Raw genomic sequence first — 19,622 nt, 5'->3', positions numbered from 1 at the left:
GAAGAGGGCTTTCCACTTGTCCTGCTCTTTCTGTTTCTTAAAGGTACAGGACGCATAGGGATTCTCCTCTCATCCTTATTCCTATCCTATGCCATGAAACTTATTATTTTATACTATTATTCTATTACCATATTATTATCATCATATCTGTTACTATTATTATATCCCATTATTATATTATCCTATTAATATATTTTATATCATTATATTATTTTTTCTATTATTATTATTATATCATTATATTATTATTATATTATTATCTATATATATAAAAGAGTGATGGAATCCTGGCGACTGACAAAACAACAAAACTAAACACCCCACAACCTCAAAAATTGACAGCACAACCCCTCATCCATGCCTCTAGGTTGATACAACAAAAAGAAAAGAAAAATAAAGTCCTAATTAGAGGGAGAGGAATAATTGTTTTTATCCAATTGCTGCCAGTTAGAAGGCTAAGCTCTGCCCACTTGGTCTCCTAGCAACCCACTCAGCCCAGGGGACAGGCAAAGTTAGGCCTCACTTAGGCCTCTTCCTCACTGCCTATAAAATACAGACACCACCAGACAACGCCACAGCAACGCGTGGCCGGGCACAGCTAGTTCTATTATATTTTCATATTATTATATTATTATTCTGTTATTATTATATTCCATTTTATATTATCCTATTAATACATTTTATATCATTATATTCTATACTATTATTCTATTATATTGTCATATTATTTTATTATTATTAGCATATTCTGTTTTATTATTATATTCCATTTTATATTATCCTACTAATATATTTTATATCATTCTATTCCATTCTATTATTCTATTATATTATCCTATTATTATTATTATATTATTATGCTATTCTGTTATTATATCCCATTATTATATTATCCTATTAATACCATATTATTATCATATTCTGTTATTTTTATATCTTATTATTATATTATCTCATTAATATATTGTATATCATTATATAATTATTATATTATCATATTATTATTATAGTATATTACATTATATTATTCATCATTAATGACTACATTGAAACTAGAATAAAGAGAAATCAGCGTGGAAACCTGTGAAACCTAAACTGCAAGAGGTACCATAGATTGTTGTACATGTAAATAATGGTAGTAACAAGAAATTCTTGATAGGATTCATAGTTTGTCTGGTTATGCTGGTTTGTGATGACAACTACTTTACAGTATATAATAAATGTTCATTTTGTTGTTATAAATGTGAGCTCTTCTTAATGGAAAAATAAGACATCCCCTGAAAATAAGACCTAGTGCATCTTTGGGAGCAAAAATTAATATAAGACCCTGTCTTATTTTCGGGGAAACAGGGTAATACAACTGCAAATTACCATGAAAAAATTAAAAAGTATAACAATCCTAAGAATATTATCATTCTATATTTTGGTAAACGGACAGAAACTGAATTTGCTGTTCCAGAAGAGTGCTACTACCAGATGAGACTGGAAACTAGATCTGTGAATAAAGGTAGTTGGTTGAAAGTCAAAAATTGAATATTTTTCCAAACTGGGAGTGGACGTTGTAGTGGTTCAGCATCAGAGCATCAAGATATCCATAACAATATCACATTTACATTTTTCAAGAACAAAGTATTTCCAACGAAGAGGATGTATTTTAGTTCAAAACAAAATATTCTTATTGGAGCATTCTTTCAATGAGGAAAATGTTACACCCTTCAATTATCCTTCTAGTGACCTATGTTTTTTGGACATTTGCTATAGACTCAATGTTCTTGTTCTGTTCCTACTTTTGCCTTTCACACTACAGCCCTCTTCCATAAAAAAATCACATGAATTCATCATCTAAAGCAAGAGCAAAAAATGTAGGGCCTTTAAGATGTCATTAAATGGCAATTCCCAACGTTCTTAATCATTGGTTAGGCTGGCTAGGAGCACAGTAAATCTCACTGTGTCCAGGAAGGCTGAAATGTTCTGCAACTGGTTTCTAATGTCAGATTTGTTTCCATTAATCATGAGCATAGAGACTGTCCTGTTTATCCAATATAGACGGTTCAGCAGTGGAACTCTCTGCCCTGGAGTGTGGTGGAGGCTCCTTCTTTGGAGACTTTTAAGCAGAGGCTGGATGGCCATCTGTCGGAGGTGCTTTGAATGTGATTTTCCTGCTTCTTTGCAGGGGGTTGGACTGGATGGCCCATGAGGTTTCTTCCAACTCTATGATTCTAAGAGCAATGCTGGCATTGGATGGAGGAAGAGCAAATAAATATTCCTTTGGTATTGTCAGTGATGTTATTGTACTCTGTACATTTCTACTTGCTTGGACACACAGTATTCACAAATTCTAATTCATTAGCAGAGATATGGCCAATGGCTTCATGACACACTACATATATTGATACAAGAATCATATTCTCAAGAGAAAGTTCTGAACTGTGGAAATTGACTTTTGGAAAGAAGATTCATTGCTTCCACACAACAAAACTAACCACTGCAAAGAGCTGAAAAAGCTGTAGCACCTTATGCACCTGAGCTGTATCTTTCTGTATCTTATTACATTTTACCCCACTGCCACAACTATGTAAATATGCTTTGTATGTGAGATCTTAATACTATTCAGTAATGCATCTGAAGAAGTGGATTTATATCTATGAAAGGTAATGTGAAAATAAAAACCAATTAGTTTTAAAAGTGCAGTCATATTTTTTCTTCCATGACAACACATGACCAATGATTCAGAGTCAAGTCATAAAGCTTAGAATTGTGCCTACCTGGTGAGATCTTCTGTTAACTGTGAAGGATCTGGAGGATAAAACTTCACATTAAAGGTAAACATCCAGGGCAAATCTGTAATATGGAAGTTCCAAAGGGAAAAAAAATAGGTACAAATGCAGAAGTGTACTAAGAACGGAATTGTTAACTCTTTCAAATCATTTCGTTGTATTTTTTTTCACACTGTTCTATTATGGCACCACTGGATTTTCTGACATCAAGCTGCTTGGCCAATATCCAATTTTCCAGCAAAGTAATGAAGTATATGGTAGTATCCCAGTTAAAGGGGTTGCTCGATAAGGCTGATTGTCTACATCCATTTCAACCTGGCTGTCATTCCTGCATGACAGGGATGTGGATTGGGTGGCCCTTCCAATTCTATGATTCTATCTTAGGAAATCTCACCACTCCCTTTCTCTCTTTCGAAGCTAGTTTCTACTCCTTGCAGCTAGAAAAAGTGGCCACATATTGAGTACACAGCAAAATGTTCTGGTCTGCATGTCATAGTAAGCTAATTATCACTTGAATGAGGGACAGGTTACTTACCTGTAACCATGTTTCTTCAAGTGGTCCTCTGTGAATTCACACAGATGGATCTAATTGCGCCTGCACAGATCCTAACAGAAAGCTTCTCCAAGCTCTAGCTTCAAATTTTGACAGCAACCCTGCCCACTCCTCCCCAGGGCATAAAAGGCACCCTGGCTGGTGACTCCTCGGTTCCTAAGCTGCAAGCAGCTAGAAAGGAGGAGGTTTGCATGAATGAAGGGAGGAATGGGCAGAACTGTGTGAATTCACAGAGGATCACATAAAGAAACATAGTTACAGGTAAGCAACCTGTGATTCTTCTTCGTGGTCTCTGTGTATACACAGGAATGTCAGGGTGGAGTACTTGTTCATCTTCCATCAAGAGAAGTTAGGGTGTCTGCGCGAAAATGTGGTGTTGACGCCGACAGAGGTGCATCAGAGTGGGGAACCACGTCTGCCTGGGCCAGGCTGGAGTCACCAGAATGCAACTGGTTTTGAAGAGAAGAATTCATTCAATCACCTGCAATATCAGAGCCAGGGGAAGGAAGGCATAGAAGAAGTCCCTGTTCCAGGATAGGAGAAACAGACCTCCAGGGCAACCCTCTGCATCCAGTTCCCTCCTGGTTCCGAAGAGTTTCAGCTGGGCGTTCTGTGGCGATACGAAGAGGTCTATCGACGGCCAGCCCCACTTGTCAAAGACCTTGTATAGTTCTTGAGAATTTAGTCTCCATTTGTGGGATGTCGATTTTAAGTGGCTGAGGTGATCTGCCAGGCTGTTCTGTTTCTCTGGCAGGTGAGTTGCCATCAGGTGAATATTGTGCACGATGCACCATTCCCACAGTTGTATGGTGAGCACCAGGAGCTTTCTTGATCTGGTGCCTCCTTATATGTTTATACTACATGGTGGTTGTGTTGTCTGTGAAGACCAGAATGTGTCTTCCCTGTAGGACAAGTGCAAATGTCTGGATGTCTTTGAATATGGCAAGGAATTTGAGTAGGTTGATGTGATTTTTGGCCTCTGTTCTTAACTACAGTATGAGGTGGTTGTAGTGTGCACCCCACCCGAAGTTTGACAGTTGTTACTGATCAGGTGGTCAGGGCTTGTGGAATGGCACCCCTGCGCACACATGGCTCCTAATCTTCCACTAGGAGTGTTCGAAGGATTCGTCTTCATACCGTGAGGAATTTTGAGTTGTGTTGGAGTAGTGCGTTGAAGCTGTCTACAAACCACTCTCGCAGAGGGCAGATGCACAAGCGTGAAAACAGAGTGACCATGACTGTTGATGTCATGTGGCCTAGAATGGTTTATATGGCTTTTTCTCGGACCCGGCATTAGTTTTGGATTCGAGCAATCTCTCAATGTATAGTATCAAATCTGTCCGGAGATAGTAGTGATTTTGGAGTGACAAATCTGTTGCATCTCAACACTGGATCACCTTGCTCCAACATGCGCACTCCACCACAGCAGGCTTGAGTTTTTCAGTTTATTGATGAAGAATAGCAAAACTTAATAAAAACCAATAAAGCAATAATTCAATTGTGAGTGCAATCCATCAAATACAATTAAGAGTCTTCATAGATAAAAGTACAAAGTCCCAAAAATAGCAAGGCAGTTCAGAAGAAACCAGGAAACATGAGCTTCAAAAGTAAAATCCAAACACAGATTCTAAACATGAGATGAGGCATGAACCGAAACTAAGCAAGAGTTGAATCTCCAACAGCAATGTTGCTCTGACTGAAATCTTTCCAAATTACATTTCCTTTAACCCTCCTTGCAAGCTAGAAACGCATTCCTGTGGGCTCTAGCTCCCTTGCGCCTGCCTCCAATTCTCACCGAGCATCTGGGGCCTGATCTCAATTTCAACCTTTTCTAACAAAAATTCATCCCCCTCATTTCTATCTGGGCTTTGTTGATATTGACAATTCTCAGACTCCTGTGAAAGATCCTCCTTATCACAAACTTCAGCAGCATCTCTGCTAAACTCAGAGCTTTCCACATTCCCCTGTTCTGTCTGTTTTTCTAAACAATCAACACTTCCCGAATCCACCTGCATTTCAGAAACATCAACATTCCCAGGAACAAACTGTTGTTCAAACTGCTGTTCCACATTTCCTGGAACAGATTACTGAAACCCAAATCCCCTTTCAAATCCCCCTTCATCATCAGACTGAACCACAACAAAATCAAAGATTACTCCAATGAACTTTACTCTTCTGGAGGGAGTCAAATTGGATTTTTCTTTGTCGAGAAGGAATCCTAGAGATCAGAGGAGATTGAGGGTGATCTGATGGTTGTCTCATAGGACTGGTTCCAATTGGATGGTGAGAAAGCAGGAGTCCAGGTAAAGGAATAGGATAATGCCGCATTTTCTCAGGTGGGCTGCTACAACTGCCATGCACTTTGTGAATACCTGTGGCACTGTCGACAGGCCAAATGGTAGGACTATGAAGCGGTAGGAGCAGTGGCACACTCGAAATGCAAGGAATCTTCGAAGGGACTGTTGGACAGAAATACTGAAGTCAGCTTCCCAGAGGTCTATAATGGCAAACCAGTCACCTTGTTTCAACAGTGGAAGGATGAAGGCCACAGTCACCATTCAGAATTTCTTCGGCTCAAGGTAAGGATTTAGTGCTCTGAGGTCGAGGCTTGGATGAAGTCTTCCATCTTTCTGCAGAATTTTAAAGTACCTTGAGAAGAAAGCAACTGGGTTGTCGTCGGAGTCCATGGGTTCAAATTTCTTCCATGATAGGTGATTACGGAGGCATGTGTTGGTGAGAGCTCTTCAAACTCTAAGGCATAGCCTTTTTGAACAATGTCCAAAACCCATGCATGTGAGGTGATGGAACACTGAGTGGGTGGAGTGAGAGAGGCGATCAGCAAACAGAGCCGCGTTGTTCAGGATGGGGTTGGAGAGAGGCCAAAGAGATTAAAGATTGGACATGGAAGCGACAACTGTGCCTGAGAAGGAACTTGCTTCTTCCAAGGGCCTGTCAAACCTGGCCCTGGAGCATATTGTTTGAACAGTTGTGTTGGCCTTGTTGGTGTCTTTGATGGGGCTGGGTTTGGCGGCGACTTTTGGCACTGGTGAAATGGAGGATTGTACCTCTTGTAGCAGTGAGACTGCCATGGAGGTTTAGGTTGGTGGGGTGTGGTCATGGGCATGCCATATTTGGCTGCCATCATGTTAAAGTCTTGGTTAGACTTCAGTTATTGTCAGTCCCTGACTTCAGTTATTGTCAGTTGAACAGTCCCAAGGCATCAAATGGAAGGTCCTCTATGACCTGCCTGGATGCTGGTGATCAGATGCTGGTGATCGGAGCTATAAGTGACACTGGATGGCGTTGGTGTGGGCAATCATTTTTCCTGCTGTGTCTGTGATATGCTTTGTCATGAGTTTGATGGTGAGCTAAGAATGTCACCTCTTGTTGCAGGGTGTTCAACACTGCTTTATCTTCTGAAAGTTTAGCGTGGAATTGAGCAGGTTTTTAATTTGCTATTCTGGTGAGTAATGTTGCCTCAGAATAGTTTTCTTCCTTGCCTTCTCTGTTGGCTGGCATGGAGTTTTGTTTGCCAGATAACTGGGAGGCCTTGACAACTACTGGGTTCGGTGTTGGATGGTTTGCCAACCACTTTGAGCTTGGCTGTCAATCCTATACCAATATTTTATTTTCTTAGAGCTGGGTGGGTTTGACAAAGGATTCTTTTAAGACGCCTGGATGACCTCCAGGAGGTACAAGAGAAACAGGAGTTGGGTTGCCAGCGGGGCTATACCTTGAACACTTTTGAAAACAGTGTTGCTAATGGTCTTAGTTATTTGCTTGATTTCTATGCCATACGCTTCCGCCATTCTCACCATTTGTTCCCCAAATCCACGTATATTATCTGTAAGGGACGGAGAGTCGACTGCATATGCGTCATAGGTAGGGGAAAGTTCTACACCGAAGAATAGAACTGAGGCAGAATCCTGTGACCCGGCTTCATGGTCTCGGTCATCTGAAGGGTGAGGCTCTTCCAAGCAAGCAGATTCCTCTGGTCTGTCTGGTTCCGGAGCTGGAGATATGGTCATTTTTTTTGGGAGGAGGCAGCAGTTGCTTCAAAGCAGATACCTGCACAGCACTCGCCAGACGGGAAGACTGCTTACCCCGATCAACTTGTGGGGTCGATGGTTGATCTGAGAATAGCTCTTGTCGAACCGGGAGTGGTGACTGCACAGCAGTTGGGGTGGGCCTCTGGATGATCATGTTTGTGGACCTCTGAGTAGAGTCCTGGAGTTCATCCTCAGAAAGAGAGTCTGCTACTGAGTCCAGCAGAGAAGACATGGTTGTGCCAGAGGGAAGGATGGCGAAAAGCGGCAGAAGGATTGCTCGGAGGAAGTCACTGCATCCATCCTCAAAGATGCTGAGTTCTGCTGGAGTCTCCTCTTTATGGAAGCCTTCTTCTGAAGCTCTGCTTCCAAAGACTTTCCCAGGGTAGGCAGAATCAATGCCCTTCACGCCACTAAGGAGGCTGTTCAGGTCCTGAACCGGTGTCTGGCTGCTGTGTCGGACTGGATGAGGACGAACAAATTGAAATTGAATCCAGACAAGACAGAGGTCCTCCTGGTCAGTCGTAAGGCCGAACAGGGTATAGGGTTACAGCCTGTGTTGGACGTGGTCGCACTCCCTCTGAAGACGCAGGTTCACAGTCTGGGTGTTCTCCTGGACTCATCGCTGAGCCTGGAACCCCAGGTCTCAGCGGTGGCCAGGGGAGCATTTGCACAACTAAGACTTGTGCGCCAGCTGCGCCCGTCCCTTGGGAAGTCTGACTTGGCCAAGGTGGTCCATGCTCTGATCACATCCTGTCTGGATTACTACAACGCGCTCTACGTGGGGCTGCCTTTGAAGACGGCCTGGAAGCTCCAATTAGTACAACGACTGTTTTCCAAGGATCACTGCACCAAGTACTGTTGTAACTAACACATTCACACATATTTACTACTATAATGTCGTAGCCAGCAAAGCAGATGGTCATTACCATATAGCATAATTACTAATGGTTACTACATGGCAATAGGGAACAGGGAGGAAGCAGGGAAATTTAATCCCTTATCTTGAAATGTTAGGAGCTCTAGAGAATATGCAACCACATTATCTTCAGTACAGGCAGTTACTATTGCTGCCATCAGAAACTGATGGATAATGATTGTCCACAAACTTGTACGGTGTTGGCTATAACACTACTCTCACCTCAAGTTGAGTCTAGAAATCTAATCTCCTTTACAGTGCCATGCAGCAGTAATCGACAGATTGCTCAGTGAGCCATCTTAGAGGCCATCACTGCTGTCATAAGTCATGACCATATAATACCACATACTACTAAAACATCCTTGTCTACTTATCACATTTCAGATGTGATATATTATTTTACAAATTGACTGCTCCTGACAGGCCTGTAGCCAGGATTTCGAGAGGGGCGGGATTTTGGTTCGGGGGGGGGGGGGGGGGAGTCTGAGCGGAGGAGGGTCTACCCTAGCAAACATTTTGTATTGTTATCCCAATACCCCCATGCATATGGGATATATTGAGCATGGTGATCAGATCATGATATGAATAAACATAACAGTTTAAATCATGAATGTAAGGCCTTCTTTCGGACCACCCTGAGAATTTCGGGGGGGGGGGGGGGCTGAAGTCCCTCAAGCCCCCCCTCCCCGGCTACATGCCTGGCTCCTGACCTACACTGCTTACAAATTCTTCATTGTGTTAATAGTATTTTACACCATTAGAACCTCCATCCATTGCAGAAAAATATGATGAATCCAGCTTATAAATAGGCAACTAAACTTAAGAGTCAATAGAAACATACAACTCAAAAGTCAGCATGAAAAGCCTCCTTCATTTCTTCAATAATAATGTAAATATACTCAAAAATGGAAGTACTTACTGTGAATCTGTCTTTTGATTTCCTTTGAAACATCAAGCCAATTCTAAAAGATAAAACACACATGAAATACTGGTTACTGGTAGAAACAAAATACCAGATCCTGATAGTAAATATTCAAAAATTACTCTTGTTGTCTTTTTCTTTGGCTCAGACTAAAATGCTTTGCCTTATTCTTCCTACATTTCGTCAACTGAAAGGCCAGCTTAGAGAGAGGTTGCTTCAGAAATCTTTGAGCTTGAGATATGTCTGACCATGTAAATACTGACACCAAAGTAACTGCAGTATTCACCAAAAATGGGGAAAGTGCTCTTAGAGGAAAAGATGAAGTACTTTGGCCACTTAATGAGAAGACAGGAAAGCTTGGAGATCACGATACTGGGGGAAATGGAAGGGAAAAGGAAGAGGGGCCAACCAAGGACAAGATGGATGGATGGTATCCTTGAAGTGACTGGCTTGACCTTGAAGGAGCTGGGGGTGGCAATGGCCAACAGGGAGCTCTGGCATGGGCTGGTCCATGAGGTCACAAAGAGTCGGAAGTGACTGAATGAATTAACAATAAAGTTTTGGCAGAAAAGATGTACAATTCTAGAGCCAAGATTCAGAGCACATATCTGGCAAAGCTTCAGAGCCAAGTTAGAAAATGAGAAGCAACAAATAGAACCTTTCTCAAGGTGTTTAATGTATAGAAATGGAGACAAAGAGAACAGACACGAAGATCATATATGTGGTGCATAGAAACATGGAAAACTCTGGTAAAATAATTGTAAACGGCTGAAATAGTACTGTCACATTGCTGTCTCTGCTCTCATACACACGACTTAACTAACAAGTGTAGGAACATACTCGTAATGAGGAGGGCCTGTATATATTGTGGGATGGAACTATCCAAAGGTTGAATGTCCACATGCAGATTGACTGAAATAAATATGGTAAGGCCCTTACTACCACGACCTTTAGAGCTCATTTTCAGAGCCCTTCATTTTCAAGGTATGCCCACAGTGGTGATTGATGGTAGACACACGGGCATCCCTCTGGTTCTTCATTTATGTTTACGGGGCCCTGGAAATTGAGGATTTGTCTCACTATTTGTTTTCCTGCCCTCTGTATTCTGAGCCAATAATATCCCGGGGCCTATTCTTTATCTCCTTCAAACCAATACTGTGTCAGAAAAGATTTTCTATCTTTTGGCTGACATTATTTATTTATTACAATTAATCCTGTGGTCGCTTACAAGGTGTCTCTTTTTGCCCTGGCAGCACGGAAAATCTGGGCAAGATTAATTTCTGATATTGCAGTTGACTGTGCTGGGGATGGTTTTAACTAATACAGTAGTCTCACTTATCCAACGTTCTGGATTATCCAACGCATTTTTGTAGTCAATGTTTTCAATGCATTGTGATATTTTGGTGCTAAATTCGTAAATACAGTAATTACTACATAGCATTAATGTGTAATGAACTACTTTTTCTGTCAAATTTGTTGTATAACATGATGTTTTGGTGCTTAATTTGTAAAATCATAACCTATTTTGATGTTTAATAGGTTTTTTCTTAATCTCTCCTTATTATCCAACATATTTGCTTATCCAACGTTCTGCCGGCCCGCTTATGTTGGATAAGTGAGACTCTACTGTAGTGATTGTTTATATCCAAGGTGTTCCCTGCTTAAGTTTTAATAATGCTGTATTTACTTGGTTTTACTTGGTTTTCAATTATGCAGGTGCTAGTCCATGCAGTATCTTATGTAATATTTTAAGGGTGTATCTTGCTATTGATATATGTAGCATTTTAATGATTTATATAGGATTTTAGTTGTGTATTTTATATTGTATTTAATAATCTGGTTTTCATGTATTTATTTGTTTGCCTTTGAAAGACCTATGATCTAAGCATCGAATAAAACTACAGGACTAAGAAGCATATAACAAGTGTAGGAAAGGGCAGCCCAACTTAGATAGCACATTTTTTGAAAAAGAGACAGAGCGAGAAAGGTGAAAAGCATTACAAAAGTATCATCTGGATTAGAGTTATGCTTCCAAATATTTTTCATCTTGACCCTCAAATTTACTGAAGTAGTTTCATGCTAGCTGAAAAAGAAGTGAAATGTAACCAAAAGTGACTTCCAGTCAGTTCTGAGTTACTTTTTCAGCTAAAAATTCAAAAACGATGAAGGGATGAAAATTGATCCTTGCCTTTATTGCTGTACTGATAGCTAAAATATTTAAAGACCTTCTGGAAAATGTTCAAGAGACTTTTCATTGATATAATTGGTCAGTAGTTTTTCTTCATTCAAGAGCTTATTCCATCCATTTGGCATGAATTATTTATAGAGTCCACAATTTCATTTTTAGTGCTCTATGTTGGTGTAGTCTCATATCTTTTATATCAGGGGTTCTCAAACAGTTTCAGCTGTGGAGCCCTTTTTGAAGCAAAGGTTTCTCGTGGTGCCCCAATAAAAGTTTATATTATATATTATATATAATGTATATATATTAGGCATGGGGCAGGACAGTGGCAGATATATGGAGAGGAGAGTGTTTGTGCGAACTAATTTGCACAGTGCAAAAAAGAAAATAAATAAAATATTCTGCAGGAAAGGGAAAACCACAATCAAAGCGCCCCAACAGTTGGCCATCTGGCCTATGTAATAATAATAATAATAATAATAATAATAATAATAATAATAATAATAGCAGAAACAGCAGAGACCATCCAGTCCAGCCCCCTTTTGCCGTGCAGAAAAAACACAATCAAAGCAATCCCAAAAATAACAATAATAATGACAATAATAATGAAGCAGAAACCGCAGAGGCCATCCAGTCCAGGCCCCTTCTGCCATGCAGGAAAAACACAATTAAAGCAACCTCAACATTTGGCCATCTGGCTTTTGTCATAACAATAGCAACAACATCATTAACAGAAACCCAGAGGTTTCCGCACCCGAAATGTATCGCCTAGTGCTGCCTGGCCTTCAGGAGAGGCCGTGCCCCTCCCTGCATCGCCCCATGCTCTTATTTGGTGTGGGGCCTTCCCCCTACATCACCGAGTTCCTAATTGGCCACCTCCCTCCACCCCTCTGGCTCCGCCCCTAGGGCCACCTGTTGCCCTTCACTTCGTGTCCTGTGGCAAGCATGGAAGGAGCCCTAATGCGTGTGTGGCTTGCGGAGCTGCTGTCCCGAAACAGCTGCCGACTGCCGCATGGGCCACGTGATGATAGGCAAAGGGCAGCAGGCGGGCGAAACCAGGAGAGCAGAGGGAGGTGCTCCACCACGAACTCAGTGTGAGTTTCTGCCAGAGCCTGATCCCAGAAGGGCAGTTGGTTCTCGCAGAAGCAGAGGAAGCAGGAGGACATTTTTGCTCCCTGGCTTCAGGTAGGATTTGGCTAAGATTTGGTTAAGATTTTAAACTGAGTTTGGGCTTGGCTCCTGTGGTCAAAGTCTAACTGTTGTGTGACTGTTGTGTTGAAAGAGAGCCAGGTACTTAAGTTGATTGACAGCAGGCATTGTCCCCTGTTAATTGAGTTTCTGGGAAAGCTTTATTTGCCAGTGTGAGTTTCTGCCAGAGCCTGATCCCAGAAGGGCAGTTGGTTCTCGCAGAAGCAGAGGAAGCAGGAGGACATTTTTGCTCCCTGGCTTCAGGTAGGATTTGGCTAAGATTTGGCTAAGATTTTAAACTGAGTTTGGGCTTGGCTCCTGTGGTCAAAGTCTAACTGTTGTGTGACTGTTGTGTTGAAAGAGAGCCAGGTACTTAAGTTGATTGACAGCAGGCATTGTCCCCTGTTAATTGAGTTTCTGGGAAAGCTTTATTTGCCAGTGTGAGTTTCTGCCAGAGCCTGATCCCAGAAGGGCAGTTGGTTCTCGCAGAAGCAGAGGAAGCAGGAGGACATTTTTGCTCCCTGGCTTCAGGTAGGATTTGGCTAAGATTTGGCTAAGATTTTAAACTGAGTTTGGGCTTGGCTCCTGTGGTCAAAGTCTAACTGTTGTGTGACTGTTGTGTTGAAAGAGAGCCAGGTACTTAAGTTGATTGACAGCAGGCATTGTCCCCTGTTAATTGAGTTTCTGGGAAAGCTTTATTTGCCAGTGTGAGTTTCTGCCAGAGCCTGATCCCAGAAGGGCAGTTGGTTCTCGCAGAAGCAGAGGAAGCAGGAGGACATTTTTGCTCCCTGGCTTCAGGTAGGATTTGGCTAAGATTTGGTTAAGATTTTAAACTGAGTTTGGGCTTGGCTCCTGTGGTCAAAATCTAACTGTTGTGTGACTGTTGTGTTGAAAGAGAGCCAGGTACTTAAGTTGATTGACAGCAGGCATTGTCCCCTGTTAATTGAGTTTCTGGGAAAGCTTTATTTGCCAGTGTGAGTTTCTGCCAGAGCCTGATCCCAGAAGGGCAGTTGGTTCTCGCAGAAGCAGAGGAAGCAGGAGGACATTTTTGCTCCCTGGCTTCAGGTAGGATTTGGCTAAGATTTGGTTAAGATTTTAAACTGAGTTTGGGCTTGGCTCCTGTGGTCAAAGTCTAACTGTTGTGTGACTGTTGTGTTGAAAGAGAGCCAGGTACTTAAGTTGATTGACAGCAGGCATTGTCCCCTGTTAATTGAGTTTCTGGGAAAGCTTTATTTGCCAGTGTGAGTTTCTGCCAGAGCCTGATCCCAGAAGGGCAGTTGGTTCTCGCAGAGGCAGAGGCAGCAGGAGGACATTTCTGCTCCCTGGCTTCAGGTAGGATTTGGCTAAGATTTGGCTAAGATTTTAAACTGAGTGTGGGCTTGACTGACAGCAGGCATACTTAAGTTGATTGACAGCAGGCATTGTCCCCTGTTAATTGAGTTTCTGGGAAAGCTTTATTTGCCAGAAAAAGGCACCTTTACTAACTATCCTTTGCATTACATACAGGAAACAAAGCAACATAAACAAATACACAAAGAGGTGGTTTGTTGCAGTCTGCACATAAAGTGCGTGCATATTACTTAACTGTACAAAGATCCCACTTGGCCACCACGCTCACCAAGAGATGCAACAAAAGCAAAACATTCCCATCACATGCACCAGCTGTGGCATGTTCCGCTTTTTCACACAAAAACTAGATAACTACATCTGCTCCAAATGCAAACAGATGACTCTGATGGAGCAGAGGATCCAACAGCTCGAGCACCGTATTAAGACCCTTAAGGACATTCAGGCACTCGAGCTCTTCTTGGACACTGCACAACACGCTGCTGTAGATCAGCAGCCTGCATCACACCAACACCACCAAGACCATGGGGAGATCAACTCAAAGGTAGACAACCCTCAGGCTTGGAAGGAGGTCACCCATAGAAGGAGACGCAGGACCGGGCAGCCTCCACAGAACTCCTCTGCTCAGCTGCATTTACACAACAGATTTGAAATTCTTACATCATTAACATACAATCAGGAAACACATCTTGTGGAGGACCACAGTTTCTTAGATACCACTCAGTGGACCATCCTGGATCAATGCGCAGGGGATAGCCCTGACAGGGACAGTGCATCACCACAGTCACACTTATGTAATCATGCAAATGCTCCATCCCCAATCATAGACCAGGAGCAACAGGAACATCCTTGGGAGAGTAATGGGCTCTCGGATGTATCTCAATGGATTGTCATTGATGAATGCACTGGGGATGTTGAGGAGGAGGACAACACTTTACACCTACATGATTCACTTCAACAGGAACACTCTTCAGGGGACATACACACTGTCTTGCACAAAAGGGACCCTGTCAATCCTCAAAGGAAACAGGTCTTGGTAGTAGGTGACTCCCTCCTTAGAGGAACGGAAGCCATCATTTCCAGACCGGATGGGATGGCTCGAGAAACATGCTGCCTCCCGGGGGCAAAAATACACCATATCACTCAGAGGATCAGCAGGCTCCTAAAGCCCCATCACCCTCCCCACCTTATGTTGATTCATGTAGGTACCAATGACACCGCTAGGCATACTTTTCAAAAGATCACAAATGATTTTCGAGCTCTGGGAACAAAGCTAAAACTGTATAATGTACATGTGATCTTTTCATCCCTCCTCCCCGTTGTAGGACATGGCTCTACAAGGGCCGGAAAAATAGTACAGGTCAATAACTGGCTCAGAAAATGGTGTCAAGAGGAGCATTTTGGCTTCCTTGACCATGGTCTACTCTTCCAAGAGGATGGACTACTGGCAAGCGATGGGGTGCATCTCACACAAGTAGGAAAACATCTTTTTGCACACAGACTCACAAACCTCATCAGGCGCACTTTAAACTAAATCCACTGGGGGAGGGGAACAACAGCCTGGCGAACACTATATTACCCACGACCACAGGGAACCGCCGTAAGGCTAAACGGAGGGCTGCACAAACACAGCAAGGACCAAGTACAGAGAGCACAATAATCCCAAATAAACAGTTCGAGGGGAGGTCACAGGGGCTTACATGTCTTTACACTAATGCTCAGAGCATGGGAAATAAGCAAGACGAACTCCAACTCCTAGCACAGCACCACACATACGATGTCATAGGCATCACTGAAACCTGGTGGGATGACTCCCATCACTGGAATTTAACCATTGAGGGCTATAACCTCTTTCACAGAAATAGAACAAAGGGGAGAGGAGGGGGAGTAGCTTTATATGTCAAAAACAGTTACGTTGCAGAAGAAATGCAAGACTGTAATCCGGGAAACCAGCTTGAAAGCATCTGGATAAGAATCAAGGGAACCGGGACTCAAAAAGATCTTGTCGTGGGTGTCTACTACAGACCTCCGAGTCAGGATGAAGGACTTGATGAAGCCTTCTGTCAACAGCTGACCAAACAGGCACAAAGAAGAGATATAGTAGTCATGGGCGATTTCAATTATCCCGATATCTGCTGGAAAACAAACTCAGCCAAGAGTACAAAGTCCAACAAATTCCTCACTTGCCTTGCAGATAATTTTATGGTCCAGAAGGTAGAAGAGGCAACAAGGGGATCAGCAACTCTTGATCTAATCTTAACAAATGTGGAAGACCTGATCAATACAGTTGAAGTGGTTGGATCCTTAGGGGCAAGTGACCATGTGCTCCTGCAGTTTGCAATACAAAGGAATGCTGAAACTAAGACAAGTCAAACACGCATTCTGGACTTTAAGAGAGCTGACTTCCAAAAAATGAAGGAATTACTGAGCGGCATTCCATGGACGCCGATATTAAAAAACAAGGGAGTTAAGGATGGATGGGAGTTTTTCAAAAGTGAAATACTCAAGGCGCAAATGCAAACAGTGCCAACAAAGAAGAAAAATAAGACAAGTGCAAAGAAGCCAGAATGGATGTCCAAAGAACTTCTAACTGAGCTAAAGCTCAAAAGTGACATGCACAAGAAGTGGAAAAGGGGAGAAATCACCAAAGAAGAATTCAAACGTATAGCCAACTCCTGTAGGGAAAAGGTTCGCAAGGCTAAAGCGCAAAATGAGCTCAGGCTTGCCAGGGACATAAAAAACAACAAAAAAGGTTTTTTTGCTTATGTTGGTAGAAAAAGGAAGAAAAAGGAGGCGATAGGGCCACTGCAAGGAGTAGATGGGGTGATGGTGACAGGGGATAGGGAAAAGGCAGAACTGCTTAATGCCTTCTTTGCCTCGGTCTTCTCACAAAAAGAAAGCCATCTTCAACCTCAGCAACATGGAATGGACGAAGGATTGGGGGAAATCCAACCCCAAATAGGGAAACAAGTTGTCCAGGAACACCTGGCCACTCTAAACGAATTCAAGTCCCCAGGGCCAGATCAGCTACATCCAAGAGTATTGAAGGAACTAGCGGAAGTTATTTCAGAACCACTGGCAATCATCTTCGAGAGTTCTTGGAGAACAGGAGAAGTCCCAGCAGACTGGAGGAGGGCGAATGTGGTCCCTATCTTCAAGAAGGGAAAAAAGAACGACCCAAACAATTACCGTCCGGTCAGCCTCACATCAATACCAGGCAAGATTCTGGAAAACATCATTAAGGAAGTGGTCTGCAAACACTTAGAAACAAATGCGGTCATTGCTAATAGTCAACACGGATTTACCAAAAACAAGTCATGCCAGACTAATCTGATCTCTTTTTTCGATAGAGTTACGAGTTGGGTCGATACAGGGAATGCCGTGGATGTAGCATATCTAGATTTCAGTAAGGCCTTCGACAAAGTCCCCCACGACCTTCTGGCAAACAAACTAGTAAAATGTGGGCTAGACAAAACTACGGTTAGGTGGATCTGTAATTGGCTAAGCGAACGAACCCAAAGGGTGCTCACCAATGCGTCGTCTTCATCATGGAAAGAAGTGACAAGTGGAGTGCCGCAGGGCTCCGTCCTGGGCCCGGTTCTGTTCAACATCTTTATTAACGACTTAGACGAAGGGTTAGAAGGCACGATCATCAAGTTTGCAGATGACACCAAACTCGGAGGGATAGCTAACACTCCAGAAGACAGGAGCAGAATTCAAAACGATCTTGACAGACTAGAGAGATGGGCCGAAACTAACAAAATGAAGTTCAACAGGGACAAATGCAAGATACTTCACTTCGGCAGAAAAAATGGAAATCAAAGATACAGAATGGGGGACGCCTGGCTTGACAGCAGTGTGTGCGAAAAAGATCTTGGAGTCCTCGTGGACAACAAGTTAAACATGAGCCTACAATGTGATGCGGCAGCTAAAAAAGCCAATGGGATTTTGGCCTGCATCAATAGGGGAATAACGTCTAGATCCAGGGAAGTCATGCTCCCCCTCTATTCTGCCTTGGTCAGACCACACCTGGAATACTGTGTCCAGTTTTGGGCACCGCAGATGAAGGGAGATGCTGACAAGCTGGAAAGCGTCCAGAGGAGGGCAACTAAAATGATTAAGGGTCTGGAGAACAAGCCCTATGAGGAGAGGCTTAAAGAGCTGGGCATGTTTAGCCTGCAGAAGAGAAGGCTGAGAGGAGACATGATAGCCATGTACAAATATGTGAGGGGAAGTCATAGGGAGGAGGGAGCAAGCTTGTTTTCTGCTGCCCTGCAGACTAGGACACGGAACAATGGCTTCAAACTACAGGAAAGGAGATTCCACCTGAACATCAGGAAGAACTTCCTCACTGTGAGGGCTGTTCGGCAGTGGAACTCTCTCCCCCGGGCCGTGGTGGAGGCTCCTTCTTTGGAGGCTTTTAAGCAGAGGCTGGATGGCCATCTGTCGGGGGTGCTTTGAATGCGATTTCCTGCTTCTTAGCGGGGGGTTGGACTAGATGGCCCTTGAGGTCTCTTCCAACTCTACTATTCTATGATTCTATGATTCTATGATTCAGTGACGTTGGGGGGGGGGGGGAGACTTTCTGGAGGAGCCCTTGGGTGGCTTCTCTTTAGGGTACCTGGAACTGACCGATGTGGCGCTGTGGGGGACAGAGTCCAGGGGAGCAAGGAAGAGAACAACAGTATGGGGCCCCTCAATGTGCCTTGTGAGGCCCAAGGGCTATGTGGAGCACACTTGTGAGTGTATATATGAGACTCCTACATTGGCACTGGCGTCTATCTGCTTCTAGTGCTAAAACTCTTGCTCTTATTTTACCTGGGGGAAACAATGCTAAGCAGTCTTTTTATTTATTTTATTTTATTTACAGCATTTATATTCCACCCTTCTCACCCCGAAGGGGACTCAGGGCGGATCACATTGTACACATAAAGGCAAACATTCAATGCCATGACATAGAACAGAGACAGAGACAAGACGCAGGCACCGGGCTGGCCTTGAACTCATGACCTCTTTGTCAGAGTGATTTGTTGATTTGTTGCAGCTGGCTTGCTTTCCAGCCTGCGCCACAGACCGGTTACAATACATCCTCAATAGGCTGAACAGCAAGTGTGACTAATCATGTGGTCCGCCCTTGTTTTTATTGTTTCCTTGATTTGCATTGTAATGGATATTATTATTTATTGTATTGTTCACTGTGTTGTGATACGTTGTTCTTTTATATGCTGTTTATATTGTACTAGCTGTGCCCGGCCACGCGTTGCTGTGGCGAAGTCCGGTGGTATGGGAAATAAAGTATTGAGGAATTGGTGGTAGTTAAGGTAAAGGGTCAAGGTTTTCCCCAGACATTAAGTCCAGTCGTGTCCAACTCTGGGGGTTGGTGCTCATCTCCATTTCTAAGCCGAAGAGCCGGCGTTGTCCGTAGACTCCTCCAAGGTCATGTGGGATGACTGCATGGAGCGACGTTACCTTCCCGCCGGAGCAGTACCTATTGATGCACTCACATTTGCATGTTTTGGAACTTCTGGGTTGGCAGAAGCTGGGGCTAACAGTGGGGGCTCTCTCTGCTCCCCCAATTCAAACTTGCGGCCTTTCGGTCCAGAAGTTCAGCAGCTCAGCGCTTTAACACGCTGCGCCATCAGGGGATATTATTTCCTAAAGGTTGTGAATATACAAAAATTCCGATTG

At 43.1% G+C, this 19,622-nt stretch overlaps 1 protein-coding gene across 15 annotated transcripts in view; it reads right to left on the bottom strand.

Annotated features, from left to right (window-relative positions):
* The window catches only part of epb41l2 (erythrocyte membrane protein band 4.1 like 2), a 151,356-nt gene that overhangs the window by 60,943 nt on the left and 70,791 nt on the right, over positions 1-19,622 (bottom strand). For all 15 annotated transcript variants that reach the window (XM_062978691.1, XM_062978679.1, XM_062978685.1 and 12 more), the window contains 2 exons: positions 9,215-9,257; positions 2,766-2,841 (listed from right to left, as the gene is read on the bottom strand). In XM_062978691.1, the coding sequence (XP_062834761.1) occupies positions 2,766-2,841; positions 9,215-9,257 (119 nt within the window). The remainder of the gene's footprint in view (positions 1-2,765; positions 2,842-9,214; positions 9,258-19,622) is intronic.

The sequence above is a fragment of the Anolis carolinensis genome, chromosome 1, assembly GCF_035594765.1.
Source record: "Anolis carolinensis isolate JA03-04 chromosome 1, rAnoCar3.1.pri, whole genome shotgun sequence".
Taxonomy (NCBI): domain Eukaryota; kingdom Metazoa; phylum Chordata; class Lepidosauria; order Squamata; family Dactyloidae; genus Anolis; species Anolis carolinensis.
The sequence above is the reverse complement of the archived record's forward strand: the minus strand, read 5'-3'. Positions and strand labels throughout refer to the sequence as shown.